The sequence below is a fragment of the Juglans regia genome, chromosome 2 (assembly GCF_001411555.2).
Source record: "Juglans regia cultivar Chandler chromosome 2, Walnut 2.0, whole genome shotgun sequence".
NCBI lineage: Eukaryota > Viridiplantae > Streptophyta > Magnoliopsida > Fagales > Juglandaceae > Juglans > Juglans regia.
In genome coordinates, this window is record NC_049902.1 from 27,494,760 (window position 1) to 27,514,950 (window position 20,191).

Sequence of the window (20,191 nt, forward strand, 5' to 3'; positions counted from 1 at the left end):
ATCCAATTTACTGATTCACCGAATTCTCAGGTTGGATCCAAATTTTTCCAACCCTACCCATTTTTATGGGAAGAAGGCTGAAAGGAATCCTGCAGGATGGCACACGTGACACTACTCCATTGACAGACTGATGGTCTAAGTAATAAGATTTCACGTGAAATTTCTGAGTGGCATACATCTCCTCATGTTTGCTGCAAATTTGGACCCAGCTGTTGGCTGTCCTTTCAGTCCGAAAGGAGTGAGAACAAATAAATGCTAGGCCATGAACTTACCAAGACATTAAAATAATAATAATTACTAAGAGAAAGATAGTATGCCCTAATTAATGAAGTAGTTCTTCCTTAACTCATTGCATTTTTATATCAATTTATTCGCTTAAAATAATGATTTAAAGAGCTCTCCCATCATCTGATACCCATAATGATAGAAAATCTTTCGCACTCAAAAGAGTATTTGAATCGACAGATTCTCTTTTATCTTAAATTTGTCAGTTGCTTTAACACATATTTTAAAGCAAATTTATATATTTATAATTAGAGTACTGATATAACATAATATATTGTATAATATGTTATATAATAATATTATAAAATATAAAAATATCTTTTATTTAAAATATAATTATATAAAATATTATGTATAAATTAATTTTTTTAATTAAAGATAAAAAAATAATAATATTTCTTCATTTAGATAATGAGTTGAAATGAGTTGAAATGAGAAGAATTAAGATAAAAGTTAAAAGTTAAATAAAATATTATTATTATTTTAAAATTTTAAAAAAATTATAATAATTAGATAAAATAAAAATAAATTTTTTTTTAATCAAAACTGGCCATGAGAGCGCCTTTTGAAATACATATAGTTTTTTAAAGAAAAATAATTTATATAAATTTTAAATAAATAAATATAATATAAATTTTTATAAAAAAATAAATTATACATATAAAAAAAAAGTGTAAAAAAAATAATTATTTATTAATAAAATCCAATTTTACTTTTTCAGATTGTGGATCTTCACAGACAGTGAAGTAGCGTACCAAGCCCCCGCACTGTGGGACAGTCACGCAGAAAGGACCAAACAAATTCGTCAAGAAAGACGGAAAAGCAAAGGGACATAGATTTGACGTTAATAATTTTAAGTTATGGGTTGGAAGTTGGTGGTGGTCATGGCACTTTTCACATTTTCAGTCAAAAGACGTTTTAATTGCATGTTTTGTCGTTTCTTGCCCCTCTCTCCATGAAATAGATATAATTTCAAAATTTTATATTATCTTATCTTCCACTCAAACATAATTTAAATATAAATATTTTTAAATAAAAAATATATTTTAACTTTATAATAATTTTTATTCAATTTTTTCTCTTTTATTTTATAAAATTTAAAACATACTCAACTCAAACTATCTTATTACTATTTACAAACTATCTTTTTACTATTCACAAAATTTTCAATCTCGTCTACCTTCCCAAACGATTCCTTGATATCTCGCGGGTACAGGAGACCAAGAGAAAGAATCCTATGACTCCCATCAACACACTGTCCACAAGTAGAATACATGTGCAGATATGGTTTGTCTAGAGAGACAGTGACAGATTTTCATCTTGGAGTTGGAAGGCAGCTTTGAGCTTACCCAGAACATTTCCCAGATGATTAACATTACTACATGGTCATTAAGGAAATTATGAATTTTAATACTAATTATAGGATGATTTAAACGCAAGGAATTTACTTTGAATAATGACCACGAGTGAAATTGAAAATATAGGGAGGTTTTGTGTTTTGCGAGCACACCATAAGAGGATCAAATTAGTTGTCTCCTGATAATTTAGAAACAGCAAGACTCCTACCATTTACTCGGATTCAATTCCCATCAAAATTTGTACCCGAGCTGCGTAAGCGAATCCGGCACCAAAATTCTATCGACGTTGTCTTTGAGGCTGCTTGTGGCCGATAATACCTAACTGATGCCTGGACACAACCCCTCCTAACCCTTCAATGCTGCATTATCAGGATCTTCAAGAAGAATCAGTGTTCTTCGTTTCATGCAGGGTTCTGTAAGGTACTAAAGCCATACGGCTGGGAACCGCAGACTGAAAGTAACCAAGCAAGCAGGACAACTGAGAAATTTACCATATGCTTTTGTCCAATTCCTCTAGTTTCTGGACAGTTGAACGATGCTTCCTGTCTTTGTATACTTCAATAAGAGATCGTATTGCTTTGGATATCATCTCTTTTTTTTGGTCCCCAAGAGACTTGTCTTCAACGTCAGACTGGGTACTTGTCTCCCCTAATGATGAGCATAGTGTCTTCAACCACTCCTCAAGAAATGGAGCTTTCTACATGGAAAAAGTTTAGAAGCCAATAAGAGAGTTTTGTCACGCACAATGAGAAAAGATGGGTAAGTATAAATCGATGAAAAGCAAAGCGGCCAAGTTCTCCCAGTAAAGTTACAGACATACTGGTAAAGATTAGATTACTCAATGTCAGAGATACACCCCATAAGCAACCAAATGCAAGCGTGTGAACCAGGCAGATTTTGAAAAAAGCCAATGGATGGTGCAAGTTCAGAATGCCACAGGTATCATTTAGTGAACTCTTCAACAGGGCCTGAAGTTCTGATCATTTGATACAACTCTAACGAGATTCACGGTAGGCATTTCCATCTATTTGTATTGTTCAGTTTTTTGATAATGTAAAAAACCATTTTTTATAGTTAACTAACGTATGCAACAAAGATGCTGAAAAATCAATGCGTGTCTGAGCCATAGTCAAACTAACATGTGCAACGAATATGCTGAGAATCAATGTTGTGCAGACACGCACTTATCATCTTTTTCTCCTCCAATAGTGCCATAATTACATATCACTTCATTGAATCTTTACAAAGACACAAGTTCTTAAGGTTATCTTTGGTTGCATGAGTACGGAGGGAAGGAAAAAATGAGGGGAAGAGAATGCTATCTTCCCTCTAGTTTTTTGATTGTCTAGAGGGAATTGCAGAAAGGAGAGACTGTTTTGTGGCATTCGTAGTCTCTCTCTTGTTCCTTAATTGCCTTTCAATTTGGGAGAAAACAAAATGGTGGGCCGGGAGGGAAAGGGAATCTCATTTCCCTTCCCTTCCCTCCCTTTTCACCCCACCATATGAATCAAACATCGGAAAACTGCCATCCCCCTCCCAATTCCCTCCACCCCTTTCCTTTCCCGCCCCTTTCCCCCACACTAGACAGTTGGAGAAAAACTTCCATTTTCCACTCTATGCCTAAAATGAAAGAAGAACCGTTCCCGAGCATAAGTTATATAAGTGTCCAAAATTATGATTGACGTTGAAATATTAAGGAATGACTCACGGGTGAGAAGCATAAACAAACGTCCAACAAGTAAAATAAAATAAAATAAAAGTCAGACGTAAAGAGAAGAATTAAGTGACATAATTCAATCTAAATTTCAACAGCACATTGAGTACTATCCAATTATATGAAATACTTACTTTCACAAGAAAATCTTTCAGAGGTTCATGATCAGTGCTTGAAGCAAGGGTAAGAACATGCAACATGGTCGAGGTCAACTGTGCGAGGCAAACAAAAAAAAAATTAAATAATACACAGACAAATTGAAGGAAAAAGGCTTATCAAGAAACATAACAGTTTTCCACGATTCAATACATATCTTAGCCAAGCGTGGAATACCATATTTTGTACATGAAGGCTGACTCCTTTTTTTAATGTGCAATATCTGAAAGGAGCACGACGCCTGTTACTTTGAAGATTGTGAGAAAACGTTGCTAGAGTTATAAACCTCTATGCTTAAATTTTTGTATGAGTGGCCAACAACCCAACCGTACTCACTTTTCTTTAGATTTTCTGAATTCTTGTTCCTCTCCTCTTCCTTAACTAGGTGTGATTCAATGGGTAGCCTCAATATACTTAGGTTGTGCCCCTATTGCTATTTAATAAAATGCAGTATTTATACTAATAAGAAATATTTCGATTCTTAGCTTTTTTTATAGATAATATTTGGATTCCTAGTTTTTTTATCAAACCTTTCAAAATGAATGCAGGTGTTATTCATACTGTAGGACATTATGACTCATCTTGTTTGCAGTTTATGATTGCAGATACCAATACAAATACTTAATGCAGCTTATCTGCAGATACATGCAGCACAACGTTTGACAGTAGATAACAGTCCTACTAATAGAGAAATTTTAATTTCCCATGCAATTGAAATAATAAAATGTTCAAACTTCGAATAAAATAACTTCAGACTGTGTAGAAATACTAACTATTATATAATAAATTGTGGAACAATGTTTTTCTTATACCAACTAACAACACTTCAAGCAATTTGAATTCTCAAATTGTTCAAATTTATATATGTATAATCTTATGAATGTATACCATGCACCACTTGTTATTTTGGAAACTTGTCTGAAACTTTTTACGCACTCTCAACTCAGCCGAGCTGCTATGGATTGGCTATATGAATTCATCTCAGCAATAGAGTGGTGATCAGCGGTTCAGGTCTATATGAGCCACATTGTCAGTTATCCAAATTATACGCACTAAAATATGACTTCATTGTCAATCCACACTACAACCAAATAGGATGACCCATCATAATGTCAATATAAAAGATTTCTTGAATACAAAAGATTCAGGAGCTTGACCTGCTTCTCAAGCACAACCCTATATTTGAAACTTGATGGTGCTGAAATATGGTCTGAACCTAGATTCTCTATTATATGCTCCACACCTTGGATGACATCTGGGAAAGATTTCCCATAATCTGCATTAAACAAATAGGGAAAAGTTTAAGTAACCCTCCCATCCAAGTAGTTCAATTTAGAAGATGGTGGGCAAGGTCAAATTGAACAAAACAAGGTCTTTAAAAGCAGGAAGTAAAGAATGCTATCAACCGTTGCAATTCTTGAGTTACTACTACTCAACCACAATCACATGTTTGACCACAACAATGGAAACAGGGATCAAGCCTACTACTCACCATGTATCGATGCCGGCACAGCCAAAGCTGCAGCAGCTTGTATCCTGATCTTAAAGTTGGAAGAATCACGCAATAAGAGTAGAAGAATACTAAAAACAGATGGAGCCCTGCCAGTATGCAAAATTATATTACATTACAATTGTAATTCAATATTCAAAAGAAAATTAATGACAAGTTAAGTGGGTGAGCGAGATGTTAACTACAACTGATTTTACCATTAAAAACTTGCAACTTGCCACAGCATTCAGGAATAACAAAAACGTAATTGAATGTGCCACTTCAAGGCAAAGGGGGGATGAGGGGGAGAACTATGAAAATAAGACATTTTCAATCTGATTAAACTGTTGAATGGGAAGAGAAAAGGGAGGGAATGCAGCAACAGAGACATGAAAATAGAGTCGGGCAAACCATCTATCAAATTTTGGGACAACTACAAGCACAGATTGGATCTGTTTGGCAACACAACTGTTTTCAAGTATTTTCAGATATTCTTTGATATTTCTTTCCCAAACATCACTCAAACACAAAATACTTTCAATTTCAAATCTTCAACTTTTTCATATGATCATTACCTAATCATTACAACTTTTCCAAACTCCCAAACAAAACACAAAAAACAATACTATTTCAAATTTCAAAACAAAGATAATATTAAAAAATACTATTCAAACAATATTTTAACTTTAAAATATTTTTATTCAACTTTTTCTCTTTGCTTTCCAAAAATCTAATAAAATATCTTAACTCAAACTATTTCACTACTATTCACAGGTAACTGAGATATTCTAAGTATCCAAACGGGCCTTAAGGCAGGTCTGCATTGCCACTTTTTTTCCCCAATTATTAGCGTCTATTGTCATTATAGCATACAACTATTGAGAGGAAAGATAATCAGGAGATATATATCAGTGACACTACCTCAAGAAATAATGTGCCAAACAAGTGAACATGATAAACTAATTTTCCGTAGCATGATTGGGACCCACAAGTTGCCACTTAAATGTACAAAAGGCTCATATGTTTCGTGTAATATACTGCCGTTCACTTAGTGCACTAGCTTCTGCTCTCTTCATGCAAACTAGTGTAGTCTACTTTGCATGGTGCTATCTATCCCATGTATTCTCAAGATAGAAAACCATTGAATACAACCATGACTTCAAGTGGCAAATGATGAAGAGAGAAGATAATTTTGGTTACCAAAATATCTAAAATGACAATTATGGGAATGAAACCAATGGGACACTTGCACTACCTGGTCATGGATCCACCAACAAATATTTTCATACACAAATATAGCTAGCACTGAAACCATGCCCCAATTTGCACTTAAATTTACAGTCTCTCCATTGTTAAATCAGCAATCATATCAAAAACTTAAACTTATGGGAAACAATGAACTTGATAATTTTCATCAAAACCCCCTTTATGTGTAAGCCCGGAGTCCCCTCAATAAGTGGGGCCCATCACTTGAGATATTTAACTCAAATGGGAGGAATTATATGAAGTTCGAGTTCAAACTTAGGATTTCTACTTTGATATCATGTTAAATAACTAATTGTCTCCAAAATCTCAATATAATGGGAAATAGTGACTTAAATCATTTAATTAACATCTCAACATATATACATACATATACTGTGCAAGTTCCTATCCCCACATTCAACCATCATGTACAGGTGCATGTATCATAGTGGGATGTTCGGGTAGAGGATTAGTTTTACGGAAACAAGGGGCTGGGGTTGGGGAGGTGTGTTACATTCCAATTCGGGCTTGGTGTATTTTGGGTAGGTTTCATGGGCTTTTTGGGTCATTGACTCATTAGGGACTCTCTTGTATGGGCTAAGTGTTTTCTTGTATACGTCCAGTGTACTTGGTTACTCCTATTGATATATATAATATCATTACTTATAAAAAAAAAATGTACATGTGCATGTAAGTTTCTTACATGCTCAATCAAGAAGTTTTACAACTAGCATGAAACAAATGAGAAACCAAAATTCAGTTGCACACCTAGATGAAGTATTTATTTTTTTGATAGGTAATCAAGAACTTTTATTCATAATAATAGGCATAGCCAAATACACAAGACGTATACATGAGTAATACCTAACTAGGATTTGCAACCGAAAACACCTAGATGAAGTATATGACATCTGCCTGTATCAAGATAAAGTTTCCAGTAGTAGACCGAGTCACCATCACTTTTTTCGTTTTTTTATAGGTAAATTCATCATCACAGTTTACTCAGCTTATAATTATTTTTAGCATCAGCATGTATGTATATTAGGTCAACATACAATATGGAGCATAGCTATGTAAACAAACGGCATCTCAATCATGTAAGCATAATTAGCATACCAATCCATGTCTTGCAATCTTAATGTCTCATTTAGAAATAGGTTGCTCAATGCATGACAAACATTCCACTGAACCTGTAAGAGAAGCAGTCACTAAGATTTCCCAACGGAATTGATATTAAAAAAAAATGCATACTTCTCAAGTCCTACTAGAAGGTGGTTCCGCAAACGTAACAACGAAGGATATGATACCTTAACATTCCCAGTTGTGACACAAGAGATAAAAGCTTGGACCATTCTATCAAGCCAGCATAAATCTCCCATAGAACCTGGACGAAATGAATTTGATGCATTTCCATGGCTGCCTTTCATATCATTGCTTGATGTGGACTCGTCATTACTGTTAGTATTTATAGATAACCGCATATGGTCCATTGGCTTATCATGAGAACCAGATAAGCATGTATAGTTAACAAATCTTGAGAGATTCCCAAGAGCCCTCACAGCATTTGATTTTATCTGATGGGCAGGGAAAGGAAAGAGCTAATTAAGGAAATGAATGATTCTACAGATTATAGAACTACAAAAATATAAAAAAAAAAAAAAAAATCGATATAGTAGTTTTGGTAGCTACAATTAAATCCTTTTCAACTTAAAATTGTATCTGCTGAGGACAGAAAAGAATTAGGAAGAAAGAACAACAAACCTGAAAACCAACCACCAGAGAGAACTCATATAATTTAAACATTGAAAGGCAAGACAAGCAAGCGGATGAGACAAATGTATAATGAAATCAAAGTGTTGACACTATATCCATCTTGTGGCATATGTAGCTTAGGACAGATGCTCTGCATCAATATGTTAGTACAAAGCAATTGTACTTGGTGACTTCCAAATCCCCCTCCCCTCCCAGGAAAAAAACTCATTTCTCTCCCCATATTGGCTTGAGTTACGCTATATACCATACCCTCATCTTATTTTCATCTCACTATGATGAAGTGACACCACCCATTAGCCCTTGAATCAACTCTTGTTTAAAAAAATAACTCAATGGCTACAACAGGCCAAGAAAGACCAAAAGGAATATAAATATTACTCATATCCATTCCCAGAGAGAGAGAGAGAGAGAGAGAGAGATTAGATGCTACCTCAATGAGTTCACATAATTGCAAAAGGTGTAAAAGACAAAAAATTACCAATCAACAACTTTTACCTTGTCTCCATCCTTTGTTAGACGCAAAGCACACTCAGTTAATGATGCAATTGATGGAGAGTCCACATTTGAGTCTATAATGATAATAACAATTAAAAAAAATAAGTGAATTGATACTCCCCCAAAAAACCAAGAGCTTGACTCACAAAATCACTGTTGTAACCTCAAGCCCACCTTTAGACTGCTGTGATGGAAGATCATCAATAGATGAATGGATTGAATCACATATGTTGGCCAAAGCCCAAGAGGCTGTTATCCTTACCTGAAACAAGTACTTTTTATCAGTAACAGATTTCAAATGTGTTTTCCAAAATATAAATTGAAAAGAAAAAAATATATACCGAGACTAAGGGATCGCGAGTATTAATCTCAACAGCTCGGATAAACTTGTCACGGATCTCTGCACTATATGGTTTAAACTTTTAGTAAAATAATTAGCCATGATTCTTGAACAAAAAAAGTTGGACAAAAAATCATAAGATTTTAATGCCATCTAACAATATTTCAGAATCACCTCCGGGAAACTTGAGGAAAACATGCGATGACACCAATGGCTCGACAGGCAGCAGACCTAACTGATGGCACCTCATCGCGTATAGAAGCATTAATCTACAAAGATTTTACAATTAAATCCATAGCCTAATTAGAAAAGGCATTCTGTTCCATTCATCGGAAAACAAAAAACAAATACAGTTAAGTACATGTCGCATCAAGACTTACTAACGAAGAGAGAATGAAATCTTGTTTTTCCTTCACAAGAGAGAAGAACACATAGGAAGTTATACCGGCAAAACATGTAACTGATGCACCTCTCACCTTCCAGAGAAAATAAACAGTTTAGTGATACATAACGGTAAATAGAAACACCCATATCAATAGCTGATGCCACCTTAGTACATTGTTAAAAAGCTTCATTCTATGAAAATAACAAGCCCATTGTTTCATCGGGTCCAGAGAGACTTTTTCAGCAGTGTCAAGTACACTGTTTCAACATTATAATAGTTGCGCCTTGCACAGGCTCTCATCCCTTGTTCAACATTAGTTGATGCCAGATCAAATTATCCATATAGATGTAGATTAGACAGAAGAAAGCATAAATCCCATTTTTATAACATAAAATGAACGAGCACGTAAAAGAAGAGGCAGGTAGAATGATATTTGGAGGAGATCTTTGTCAAAAACGTGCTCAATGGCCTTTGTCCATGCATCAAAACCATAAAAATAGTGTGGTGCCTGATCTTTCTCAGCATTATACTGCATCTCATAACCTTGCTGTCAATGTCCAACATGGATATAATGCATCAAACAAAACCAACTAGCCATGGAAAGCTAAAAAACGATGGAAGCAAAAGAATCAAGTTTCATCACTATTATATAATTTCTCCTCTGCAATGTTGAAGGATGCAAGAAATGCTACAAATAGCTCATCATAAAAGGAAGATAGGTTTCATTTGAGGTTTCACTTTGAAACATTAAAGTGAGAACATAAATACAAATCACATAGGGCACGCCCTTCAGAGCTTGAAAGAATAATCCTGTCTTGTGAAGAATAATCCTGTCTTATGTATTGTGGTGTCTTTGGAGAAGAAATGAATGTAGCTTCAAGGATTGTGAAAAGTCATTGACCAAACTTTTACCATCATTGTTAAAACGAGATTGCTTTTGAAAAAAGTTACAGCTGTATAAAAATTCACTGGTCTGTCTATGTGAAGCATAAATATCAACATCTAATCATAGAAATTTAAAGCAAGCAACCGTAACATTTAAACAATTTTTTTTATCAGTAAATATGAGCTTTATTAAAAAATAGGCATAGCCAAATACAACATTCAAACAATTCATTAACCAAAAATATTAATGACACCAATTGTTGAAAAGATTAATGAGAGAACAAAAAAGAAACTAGCGTACCATTGCAGAAGTATGCCGCAAAATTAAAGGCATATGCTTCTCAATTGCCTCAGACCACTGCTCAATTCCCGAGTGACATGCTTTGGGTTCGTCGTTGTTAAGTTCTGTGCTATCTAGTTCGTAAGATGGGGCTGATGAAACCTTCTTCATCCTTATGCAGTCAGAAGTAAATGGGGTAAGTTTATCGTCTGAGAGATCTTCAGTTCCTTTAAATCCAGATAATGCACGAAGACATTCATCCAAAAGCTGAAAATATCAACATAGAAAACCACGAAAAGATGATGAGAACAAGAAGAAGGTGTTCTTGTCATAGAAAATTAAAAACATATTTCAAGCACATCATCCAGAAGAGACGTTCCACCAAGAGGGAAAATATGACATCTGTATCTGTATCTGTATCATATTTAAAATGAGAATCATTCGATGGAATTTGAGGTTCTACTCTACATGTCCAGATATCCTCGTAACTTCTAATACTGAGTTTGCATTCAACCCAGCCAAAATTCATGCATGGAAGTCTCTTGGAAGGAGCTGTAATGGTGAAGACTTGATTACAAGTAGTGCAGAGAAGTGAGCTGTAAAAGAAAGCATATAGTAGGCAGTGTGCATAATTTTTTTTATAGGTAAAAATGTTATTTTATTTTATTTTTGTAAGTAAGAAGATTTTATATTGATATTGAAATAGGCATAGTCCAAGTACACAAGAAGTATACATGAGATCACACCTAGTTGGGAACTACAAACGGATACAAGGAAAATTCATGAAAGTTGAGGTGATTAAAGTCTATAACAATGGCCCACATATATAGTCTTCCAGAAAAAACTCTTCCAAAGAGTGCTCTCGATCCTCAAAATTCCGGTCATTCCTAAAACTTTTCCTAGGTAAAAATATTATTAATACATGAGTAGGCAAGCCAAAGTAGACTAGCATGCAGTGTACATATAATTGAAGGACATGCTTGCTTTGAGCATTGGTAACAATACTACACAATCTACCAATCATATGAGGGAAATTTTGAAACTGAATGATCCTTTCTGCCCTTTTTTCTTTACAAACACAGACTAAGGCTGTTCCTTCTATTTCCTTTGTGTGTGTGTTTGGGGCGGGCTGGGGGGAGACATGGCAAGTACATTCTACCTTGACAGCAGCTGTAATGATTTTTTCCCCAATAAACCCAATGGGGTCTCCAGTGTGTCCCCTCCATGGCCTTGAAGGAACTTCAGGAGTTGCTACCGTCAATATGCCATAAACAATGGTAGAAACTTGTTCCCAAAATGCAACCATAGTATTTGGGTAATTGTGTGATACAGCTTTAAGTGCCTGCAACCAGTAAGGAGAAAATGGCAAAAACAGAGGATGACTAGTCGATAACTAGTAACCATAATTGTTAAGAGTTCAATCAACAGAAATTAAATATATTCGCTTTCTTAAGGCATTACCTGCAGAGCTTCAAAGCATATATTTGGGCTGGTTAGTTGTTCTGAGTACTGTAATAATGTAAAAAGAACACCCGACTTCTTTTCAGTCACGGGGAAACCTGAATAAAAGCATCAATTGAATTCAAAGTAATTACAAAGAAAACATCAAAGGCCTAAATGAAATTCGTCAAATTCATAATGAAATCACAAAGCTAAAAAATAAAAAATAAAACAGCCTATAGACAATAGGCAGTGGCAATGAGAGAGGTATTCTGTACTAGCCACATATGTAATATTTCTTTCTTTTTGTTATTGACACCAGGTGTTCGGGAACTGCGTCCCAACTAATCCCGGGGGTGCACAGGCCCTCGGCAAAGAGTTTTCCACAAGTGCACCTTGGGCAATTCAAGGGAAAAATCCCCCAATCTGATGGCCCCTAGAGATTGTTTGCACCAAGTGGGATTCAAACCTTGAACCTTGGAGGGAGCATACCACCAAGACTAAGGCCTTTACCACTTGAGACAAGATCTCCCAGTTGAAAATAAATAGGCAACAAAAAGAAAAGAAAAGAATGAGACTGACAAATTGGATTACATTCCGACAAAGCAGATGTTAGTATGCTTTAAGGTTCAATGTGTTGCGTAGAAGGTTGAATAAAAAATCCACGAGTGGGAAAATGCCTCGATAGGTTAGGTTTTGGGAGCAAAACCATCTTATTTTTACAAGTAAACAAAACAAGATGGAAATTTTAATTGACATAAGTTTGCAAAGTTGTTTGAGAATCATAAATGGCACACAACAAGTGTTGAGCTATGCCTTTTACCATCAATAAAGTTTTACTTTTACTTGGAAAAAAAAAGGTGTTTTATAAAGGGCCACGGTCCTTGCCAAACACGGACATGAGTTTTGTGTTTCTACATGGACATGACATGGTAACTCCCAAGTCTAGAAAGAGATACATGGTTATACATAGACAAATATAACTTTCATATGTGTTTTAAGGAAATTATCACACCAAAAATATATAATTCCTTACATTTGAGCATTGGTTTGAATAACAAAATGATTAACATTCATATGAAAGCAAGAAGATGAGAATGCTTGAACTCAAGCTCGACAAATTGTTGATGAACAGTGATTCAAATTTCAAGGGAATGGTCCCCAAACCCAATGAAAACTATGGGGAGTGAAGAGGAAAGTGATGCCACTTGGAAGAATGTGATTTTTCTCAAACTTGGCTTAACAATGAGAGATACTACAAATCAGAATACAGTCACGAGAAAAGGCAGTGCACAATAAAAGACAAAGCAAAAGCTCTGAAGGATGAAATGAGGATAAATGAAAGGTGCATCGGGTTGATAGTTCTAACTAAATAAATAATTGATTGCTTGGCTAGCTGATTTAGAATTTTTAGGAATTGGTTGACATGGGCGAGGAGATGAATGCAGCATTCAGGATATCATAAAGCATATCAAAGCCAAGAAGGTAATTATATGGAAACAATGTTGGAGGCACAGAATTCTCCTTGATAGCTACTCACAAAGATGGGTGGATTTTGGCTTTAAATGTAGTGTGCCAGGAATTTCGAGTTTCTTATTCATTGAAGCTTAGAAGTTCTGCTATAAAGTCTTAAGTCTCTTAAAGATGAGAAATGATACTTGCAATCATGAGTATGCAAGCGCCGTGCAGTCGCTTTGAAAAAAGTGAATAAATATGGGACCCACATGAAAAAAAATTAATTTTTTAATAGTGAACCCCACTCTTTTTCAAAGCGACTGCACGGCGTTTGCGCATTCCACGACTGTATGTAGCGTTACTCCTTAAAGACTTGCTTTGTTGAATGAGGAGAGACTGTATTTAGGCAATTGTGTTACAGAGGTCCCCATCCCAAGGTTTTGGAGGCTCTTTTCGAAGAGTTTTGAAGGAGTCTACAATGTTGACCTTTCCATAAATTTTGATTTACCTACACAAAAATGGAAGTGAATCTAACCTGTGGATGTCTCTTTTAAAAGCATTTCTCTGACATCTAAGGAAGGTGAAGTAGACAGAGCTGCTGTCAAGCAACTGACAGCAGCAGCCTGTTAAAGGATGAAGAAATTTGATTAGACATTACTGACAGAGAAAGGAGATGTGGGGTTCATCAAATACTTACACAACGCACATGAGGAGACTAACCAGAAGACCAGTCTGATAATTTTTGAAAGAAAACCCTTCATTGATCCTTGCTTGTAGAGAAGTAATAACTGTTGGCAACAACTCTCCAGGCATTCTCGAATATCTGAAGAATAGTCATGAATAAAAACAAAAATCATCTAAGTATGCACATTTTCTCAAAAGAAGAGACCAAGTACAATCACATTGAAAGTCTCAAACATGCGGCATCAGAGCCTGCAGGTGTCTGGAAATGCAGAATTAGATTCATTGCATGCTATCAACAAGAAATTTCAGCACCCACCAACACTAGTCCGCCACTCAAAAAAGAAAATTGATATCATATGCTTAATCTTGTCATTAGGCCCACTTATTGTACAAGGAACGAGCTAGGTAGAAGATCCTATTCCTTTTTGTAACTTATATTTCAAATGATGAATTGTAACAACAATCTAAATGCGAAGCAACATTTTCACTGGATTATTATAGGCAAATGATACCCATGCTCCAAAAGGATATCCAAATCCAACAAGTATGTGGCATATTTTGAACCAGCCACATTTTGGTATGGATTAGCAATGACATGTGTTTTGCACGTATGAGGTTTTGCAAATAAGTTGAGCACCAAAATGGCCCAGATGAGAAGCAGTGTATCGTGTGCAATAAAAGCAAATTTTGACAAATACGTGATCAAATGGAGGAGAAGAATCATACGGTGTGGATGCTACTAAAAGCGTGAGAATCTTGAATAAGGAGGCCAGCAATCTACTATGAGTTTCACGCTGGATTAAGTGCAGAATCCCTACACAGCATAGATTTGGAACATAAGTAATAATCAAGCATGCAAATAGAATAGAAACAACCAAAAAATATTGAAATAAACACCAAAAAGAAGGTAAAACTTTCACCAACTTAAATGAAGGGTGCAATATTTCAATACCTGTATGTAGTTGCATTAGTATCTGTCCAAGGGAACTTGAAAGTGCAGTAAAAGATCCAAACTTAGAAGATCCTTTGTATTCTGCTACCTGAAGAAAAATGGAAGATGGTCCATCCAAAATGACTGCCAGAGCCGAGGCAGAAGCAATCCGAGCCTAGCCAGCAAAACAGCATGCGTGAGCGTGTTAGCTAGGGGCACCACTTAAGTAGAATCATAATCTAATTCATATAAGACGTATTTTTTAGGTTAAGTCTTGTTTCAATGATCTCATCCCTTCAATTGGCTCTTCATTTCCAGCAAAACTGTGCACCGTAGAAGGTTGCTTTTTTTGTTTGGTTGACAGCCTTTGGAAATATCCCAATAATAATCTGAGAAAGAGGAACATTGTAGTTTTTGGCATACCATGTGTAAGAAAAATGGGGAATGCATCGATCACCTTTTGCTACATTGTGAGTTGGCTAGGGAGCTAGGGGTGGCGATCTTTAGCACTTTCAGGATTAAATGGGTTATGGCCCAAGTGGAGTTGTTGGCAGAATCTCTATGGAGGCCATAGAATTCAGATGTTTGGAAGGTGGTCTCCCCACACTTAATGTGGTGTATTTGGCAAGAACGCAATGCTCGAACTTTCAAAGGCCAAGAAAGGACGGTGTCAAAGTTAAAAGCCACAATCTTCAGCACCCTCTGTGTTTGGATGGCTGTTCACCACAACTTTGTATCACTTAGTTTTCTAGACTTCAAAGACTTTTGCTCTTTTTCATCTTGTTGTTAGTTGGGCATTTCCTTTGTATACTGTGTACTTGGGTTGCCCCCCTTTGCGATTTTTATAAGATGCATTAATTATAAAAAGAAATAATATAATTCCTAAAAGATCTACAAATCTGCAAATAATAGAAAAGGAAGCTTTACGCATCATATCACAATTTACAAAGAAATTCAGTCAATAATGGGGGCCTAGTTCGAATTAAATGACCAAAGAAAAAACAGCAAGGTGTTTGCATATGAACAAAATAACAATACCTTTAAATGAGGATCATATATCAAGCAAGTCATCAAAGTTGCTTCAAACTTCCTGTAAATAAGAAAGCAGCAATGAAGTGGAGGGTTGAGAACTTGAGGGTAGAAGAATAAAAGAGACAGGTCTACAAAGCAAGGAGTAGAACCAAGGCTTCACCTTGGTTGTAGTACATCACTGGTTGGCAAAAGCAGTGTCCACTGGGTAGTAAATGATTTGGAATCAGCTTGACAGAGATCCTTCCCGTCAATGGTAAAAGTTTAAATTATTAGTAGATTACAAAAATAGCTTTGACCAGAGGCAATGATAAAGAAACTATAAAAGAAGCTAAGCTAACCAGCACAGCACAACTTTTCTGTTTTGTGATAGGAGTAATAAAAATATATTTTTTATTGAATAAGAAGAAAGAGAACCACTCCAGAAGGGTTGGCATGAATACGTCCACATGTTAACATTCTCATAAGAAGAGGATGCTCTAAGGAATTAAACCCGAATACGTGCATGGCAGCTGCAGACTCTTATCTTCACAACAGACAATTTCTTCATTTAAAATAGGTTTATACGATACAGGAAAAACAAACCTATATTGAAACCACCACACGAGTGCCATTCCAAGAGCAATGGAAACCTTAAGCAACCTTAACCAATTCCCATCATACTTACTCAATCTAAGAATTTAATAACACATTTAATACATCACCCAGTTTAGTGACACATATAGATATGGGATATTATACATTATTTTAAGCGTCACCTCTCCTCCAAAAGAGGTGTAGGGTTCAACCTAAAGGAGGGAGGGCTATTGATTTTGTAGGCTACTATTGCCATATGATCTTGAAAAAATACAAATAACAAATACGAAAAACAAGATCCCAAAGTGTATAGCACAAACATCAGAAGAAGGATGGGAATAAGAAAAAATGATGTTGTGAGCTCACCTGAATGCAAACAATGGCAGCTACTCTGACCTTAGCTTTCCGAACAGTCTCAGTGTCTTGAACAAATCCGTCACTGTCACTGTAATCTGAATCCGATGACATGAAATCAACCAAAGAAGATTCACAATCTGATGAACTTTGAGCATTCCAAGATTTCTTCGGCTTCATATGTGAAATTTCCTTTTTGCGCAAGTGTGGAGGCCTATACGGACCAGGTTCTACTCTTTTAGGTTCTTCTAAACTTGTCTTATTCAATATATGGAGTTCCTTCTGCTGATGACCAACATCTGGATATGTAAGCTGTGTTCTACTATTAAGGCCATAGGTAAAGAACATTCTTAATGCTGCTACAAAACTTGCCACCTGGAAAAAAAAAATCACAGGGCCAGAGTTTGTAAAACAGAATGGCAGCAGACATGTTCTTCACTTTGATCTAAAATCCCAAGACACAAAGATATTGACTTACATGGTCAGAAAGGGGATATTTAGGATCCATGAGAACCAAATGCAGACAATGCAGGAGAGATGCATAAAACCTGCAGAGCAGAAGTACCACTGCTAAACGCTAATGAATAACCTGAGGGATTTTTTTCTGTTTTTCCTTTCCTGGGACTAAATTATGGAGAGGAATACCTGGACATGACACTGTCTTCCACAAGCAAGCTCTTAGATGCCAAAAAATCCATCACTTTCCTAAGAACCTATCAATATAGATTACCCTTAGCATTTATACACGTATATATCACCAAATAGGCAAAGAAAGTATATCCACCTCAATCAATGATCTCCAGACATCAACTGGAATGGATGGCCCATATCTTGAGACAGTTTCACCAAGCATATCAAAAGCGAGAGTCTGGAGCTCCCATAAACTGCTGTATCTGGGTACTCTCCTTCCTATTTCAGCAGCAAATCTTTGGTTTGTGATTGAACGAGATGACTTAATGAACTCTGCATGAGAGCTCTCAATGACACGGAGAAGGAATTTCACCAGTTGGGTATCGTCAGATGGTGAGCCTTTTTTATGATGAACAATGATAAGACGTCTGAGGCGGGAAAAAGGGAAGTTAGACCATCACTGTTACAGCACATTTTATGTGGTATGAATCGTATGATAGTGCAATTAGCAACCGTTGCAATCGCTACTTGCAACTGAGGTCATAAGTAAGTGAATCAGAGAAGGAAGTGAACAGAGGTCATAATAAAGAGAAGTTTGAAAAGAAAAGACGCCTGATTAACTGTGCAACTACCAATAGCAAATATCATTGCATAAAATCAATTGGGCCAAAAATGAGGAAGAGCAACTCGCAGGACAACTTCAAAGACAAAGGGCAAACTAACCTTATGGTCTCCAAGCAGTCCATGATCGGTGCAATTGCAGCAGCATTAGCGGAATAATCAACGGTAGCTATAGGAGCAGCTTTGTCAAGAAGATAATCAAGCATCGTTGCAAAAGAGTCGAGCATGAGAGTCCAAGAAGATGAATTTATTTCAAAGTAAACACGATGACATAAATCACGAATCTGAAGCAAATGTAAAAGAACATATCGTGTAAAATAAGAATTAACAACCGAGAAGGAATAGAGAGTTCGAAAAGAAAAAGTGCCGAGAAAATACCAATTGTGATGTATGAGACAACGTAGCGGTCATATCTTGCGGGCCGAGACAACTATTGGCAACCAATTCCAGGAGGAAAAAGACGTCGGATGCAACCTACACCAATCGTAGATCATATATTCATATTCATAGAGATAAAAATGGAAATCCTTGTTCAATGTGAATTTCCTTTGTTATTGCAATACGCAATCACGGAGATAAAATGAAATGGGGGAAATTGGAGTGGGGGAAAAAAGTGAACCTCGTGAGGCGGAAGTTCCGGGGCGGCAGAGACGAGAGAATGAGAATGGGAGAAGACAAGATGCTGAAGGAGTTGGGGAATGGAAGAGGAAGAGGAGGCGCCGGTGGCGTGACGAGGACTTGTTAGGGTTTCGTCCCTCAGTGTCAGAAACGCAGTCCTCCATGACCTGACCGCTGCCGACGACGAAGACGATGACGCCATTCGTAACCGGAGCAAAGACACAACTACCGAATAGTAAAGAACACCATTCGCGACCTCTGCCTACGATCTCAGTTTCTTGGTTCCAATCCAAAAACCAGTTTTGAAACGCGTTACCAAACAAACGTGGCCTAAGCCGAAGGTTTAAAATAAAAAATAAAAAAGTTCATAACTCATAATAAAAAAAATAATGCTACGTGATCTCGTTTGTATTCACAGTTCATCTCAACTCATCTCACTACTATTTATTACTATTCAACAACTTTAACTCATAAATATTATTACTATTTACAACTCATCTCATTACTATTCACAACATATCTCAACTCATATTTGAATCCAAATATCTCCACAATTTGTTCCTTCATTTTTACCGTTCATATATTTATTTTTTTAAAATTTTTTTAATAATTAAAGAAGTAACTATCAGTATATTTATATTTTTTAAAAATGTTTAAACATGTTTAAAAAATATTTGAAATAAAAATAATAATAAAAAAAAATGTAATTTACACTAGGGGCATACCAAGTAAGCAAATTGGGGAAGCATAATACACTACTCTAATAAAAATGCTTTAGCTAGATTTTACAAAAACTAACTTTAAAAAAAAAAAAAAAAACTTATATTATTCATCAAAACATATTAGATCAATGTATACATGAAAGAGGATCCTCCCTGTCCACAATTACATCTAAGATAAGTAAAGCATTTTGAGCTAAAGCATGAGCTGCTTTGTCAGATGCTTGTCTCACATGATGGATTGACCACTTTGCATAGTTTTACTTATTGATATTACTAACAATCATTCTGATGTAGTCCAAGATTCCTCTTTCTTTGTTATGTCTTTAACAATTTGTAGTGAGTCACCCTCCAGCATGATATGACTAAGGCCCTTATTTAAACTAAAATTGGTTTCTTCGAGAGCGCCAATAGCTTCTGCCAATAGAGGATCAAGAAATAACGATCGATTCATTCTCATAGTTGTAGCTACTAATCCATTTTTATCTCGGACTAAGATTCTAATTCCAATTGCAATGAGTCTTATCGACAACAACATCTCAATTAATCTTGAAAGTGTTCAAGGAAGGGCCCATCTTTGTTCCACAGATCTGGTAATGCTTGATTGACTAACTTTCATGGACTATAAGGCCTTCATCTCTTGCAAATCTTCTAGTGACTGCTTCACCACTGCATTAAGATGCTTGAACTCTTTTTGAAAGACAAAAGTATTTCTTCTTTGCCAAATTC

General features: G+C 35.9%; 1 protein-coding gene across 3 annotated transcripts; it reads right to left on the reverse strand.

Annotated features, from left to right (window-relative positions):
- Positions 1–1,728: 1,728 nt before the first annotated feature.
- Positions 1,729–19,061, reverse strand: LOC109009041 (HEAT repeat-containing protein 6). 3 transcript variants are annotated; one of them, XM_018989373.2, is made up of 28 exons: positions 18,745–19,061; positions 18,504–18,599; positions 18,228–18,409; positions 17,659–17,932; positions 17,520–17,587; positions 17,353–17,422; positions 16,887–17,249; positions 16,108–16,187; positions 15,954–16,005; positions 14,937–15,090; positions 14,711–14,798; positions 14,021–14,123; positions 13,836–13,923; positions 11,867–11,964; positions 11,565–11,747; positions 10,427–10,672; positions 9,236–9,331; positions 9,030–9,124; positions 8,857–8,920; positions 8,690–8,777; positions 8,516–8,589; positions 7,555–7,821; positions 7,364–7,437; positions 5,006–5,112; positions 4,671–4,789; positions 3,492–3,569; positions 2,135–2,340; positions 1,729–2,002 (listed from the first exon to the last, which is right to left on the reverse strand). In XM_018989373.2, exons 1-28 carry the CDS (start codon positions 18,943–18,945, stop codon positions 1,921–1,923), a joined length of 3,696 nt encoding a protein of 1,231 aa, XP_018844918.2. In that variant the 5' UTR covers positions 18,946–19,061; the 3' UTR covers positions 1,729–1,920. The 3 variants fall into 3 exon arrangements, with proteins under 3 accessions (XP_018844918.2, XP_018844922.2, XP_018844921.2); XM_018989376.2 differs by lacking the exon at positions 1,729–2,002 and adding an exon at positions 3,691–3,736 and having other exon boundaries at positions 2,230–2,340; XM_018989377.2 differs by lacking the exon at positions 18,745–19,061 and having other exon boundaries at positions 18,228–18,306; positions 18,504–18,585.
- Between the last annotated feature and the right edge of the window lie 1,130 nt (positions 19,062–20,191).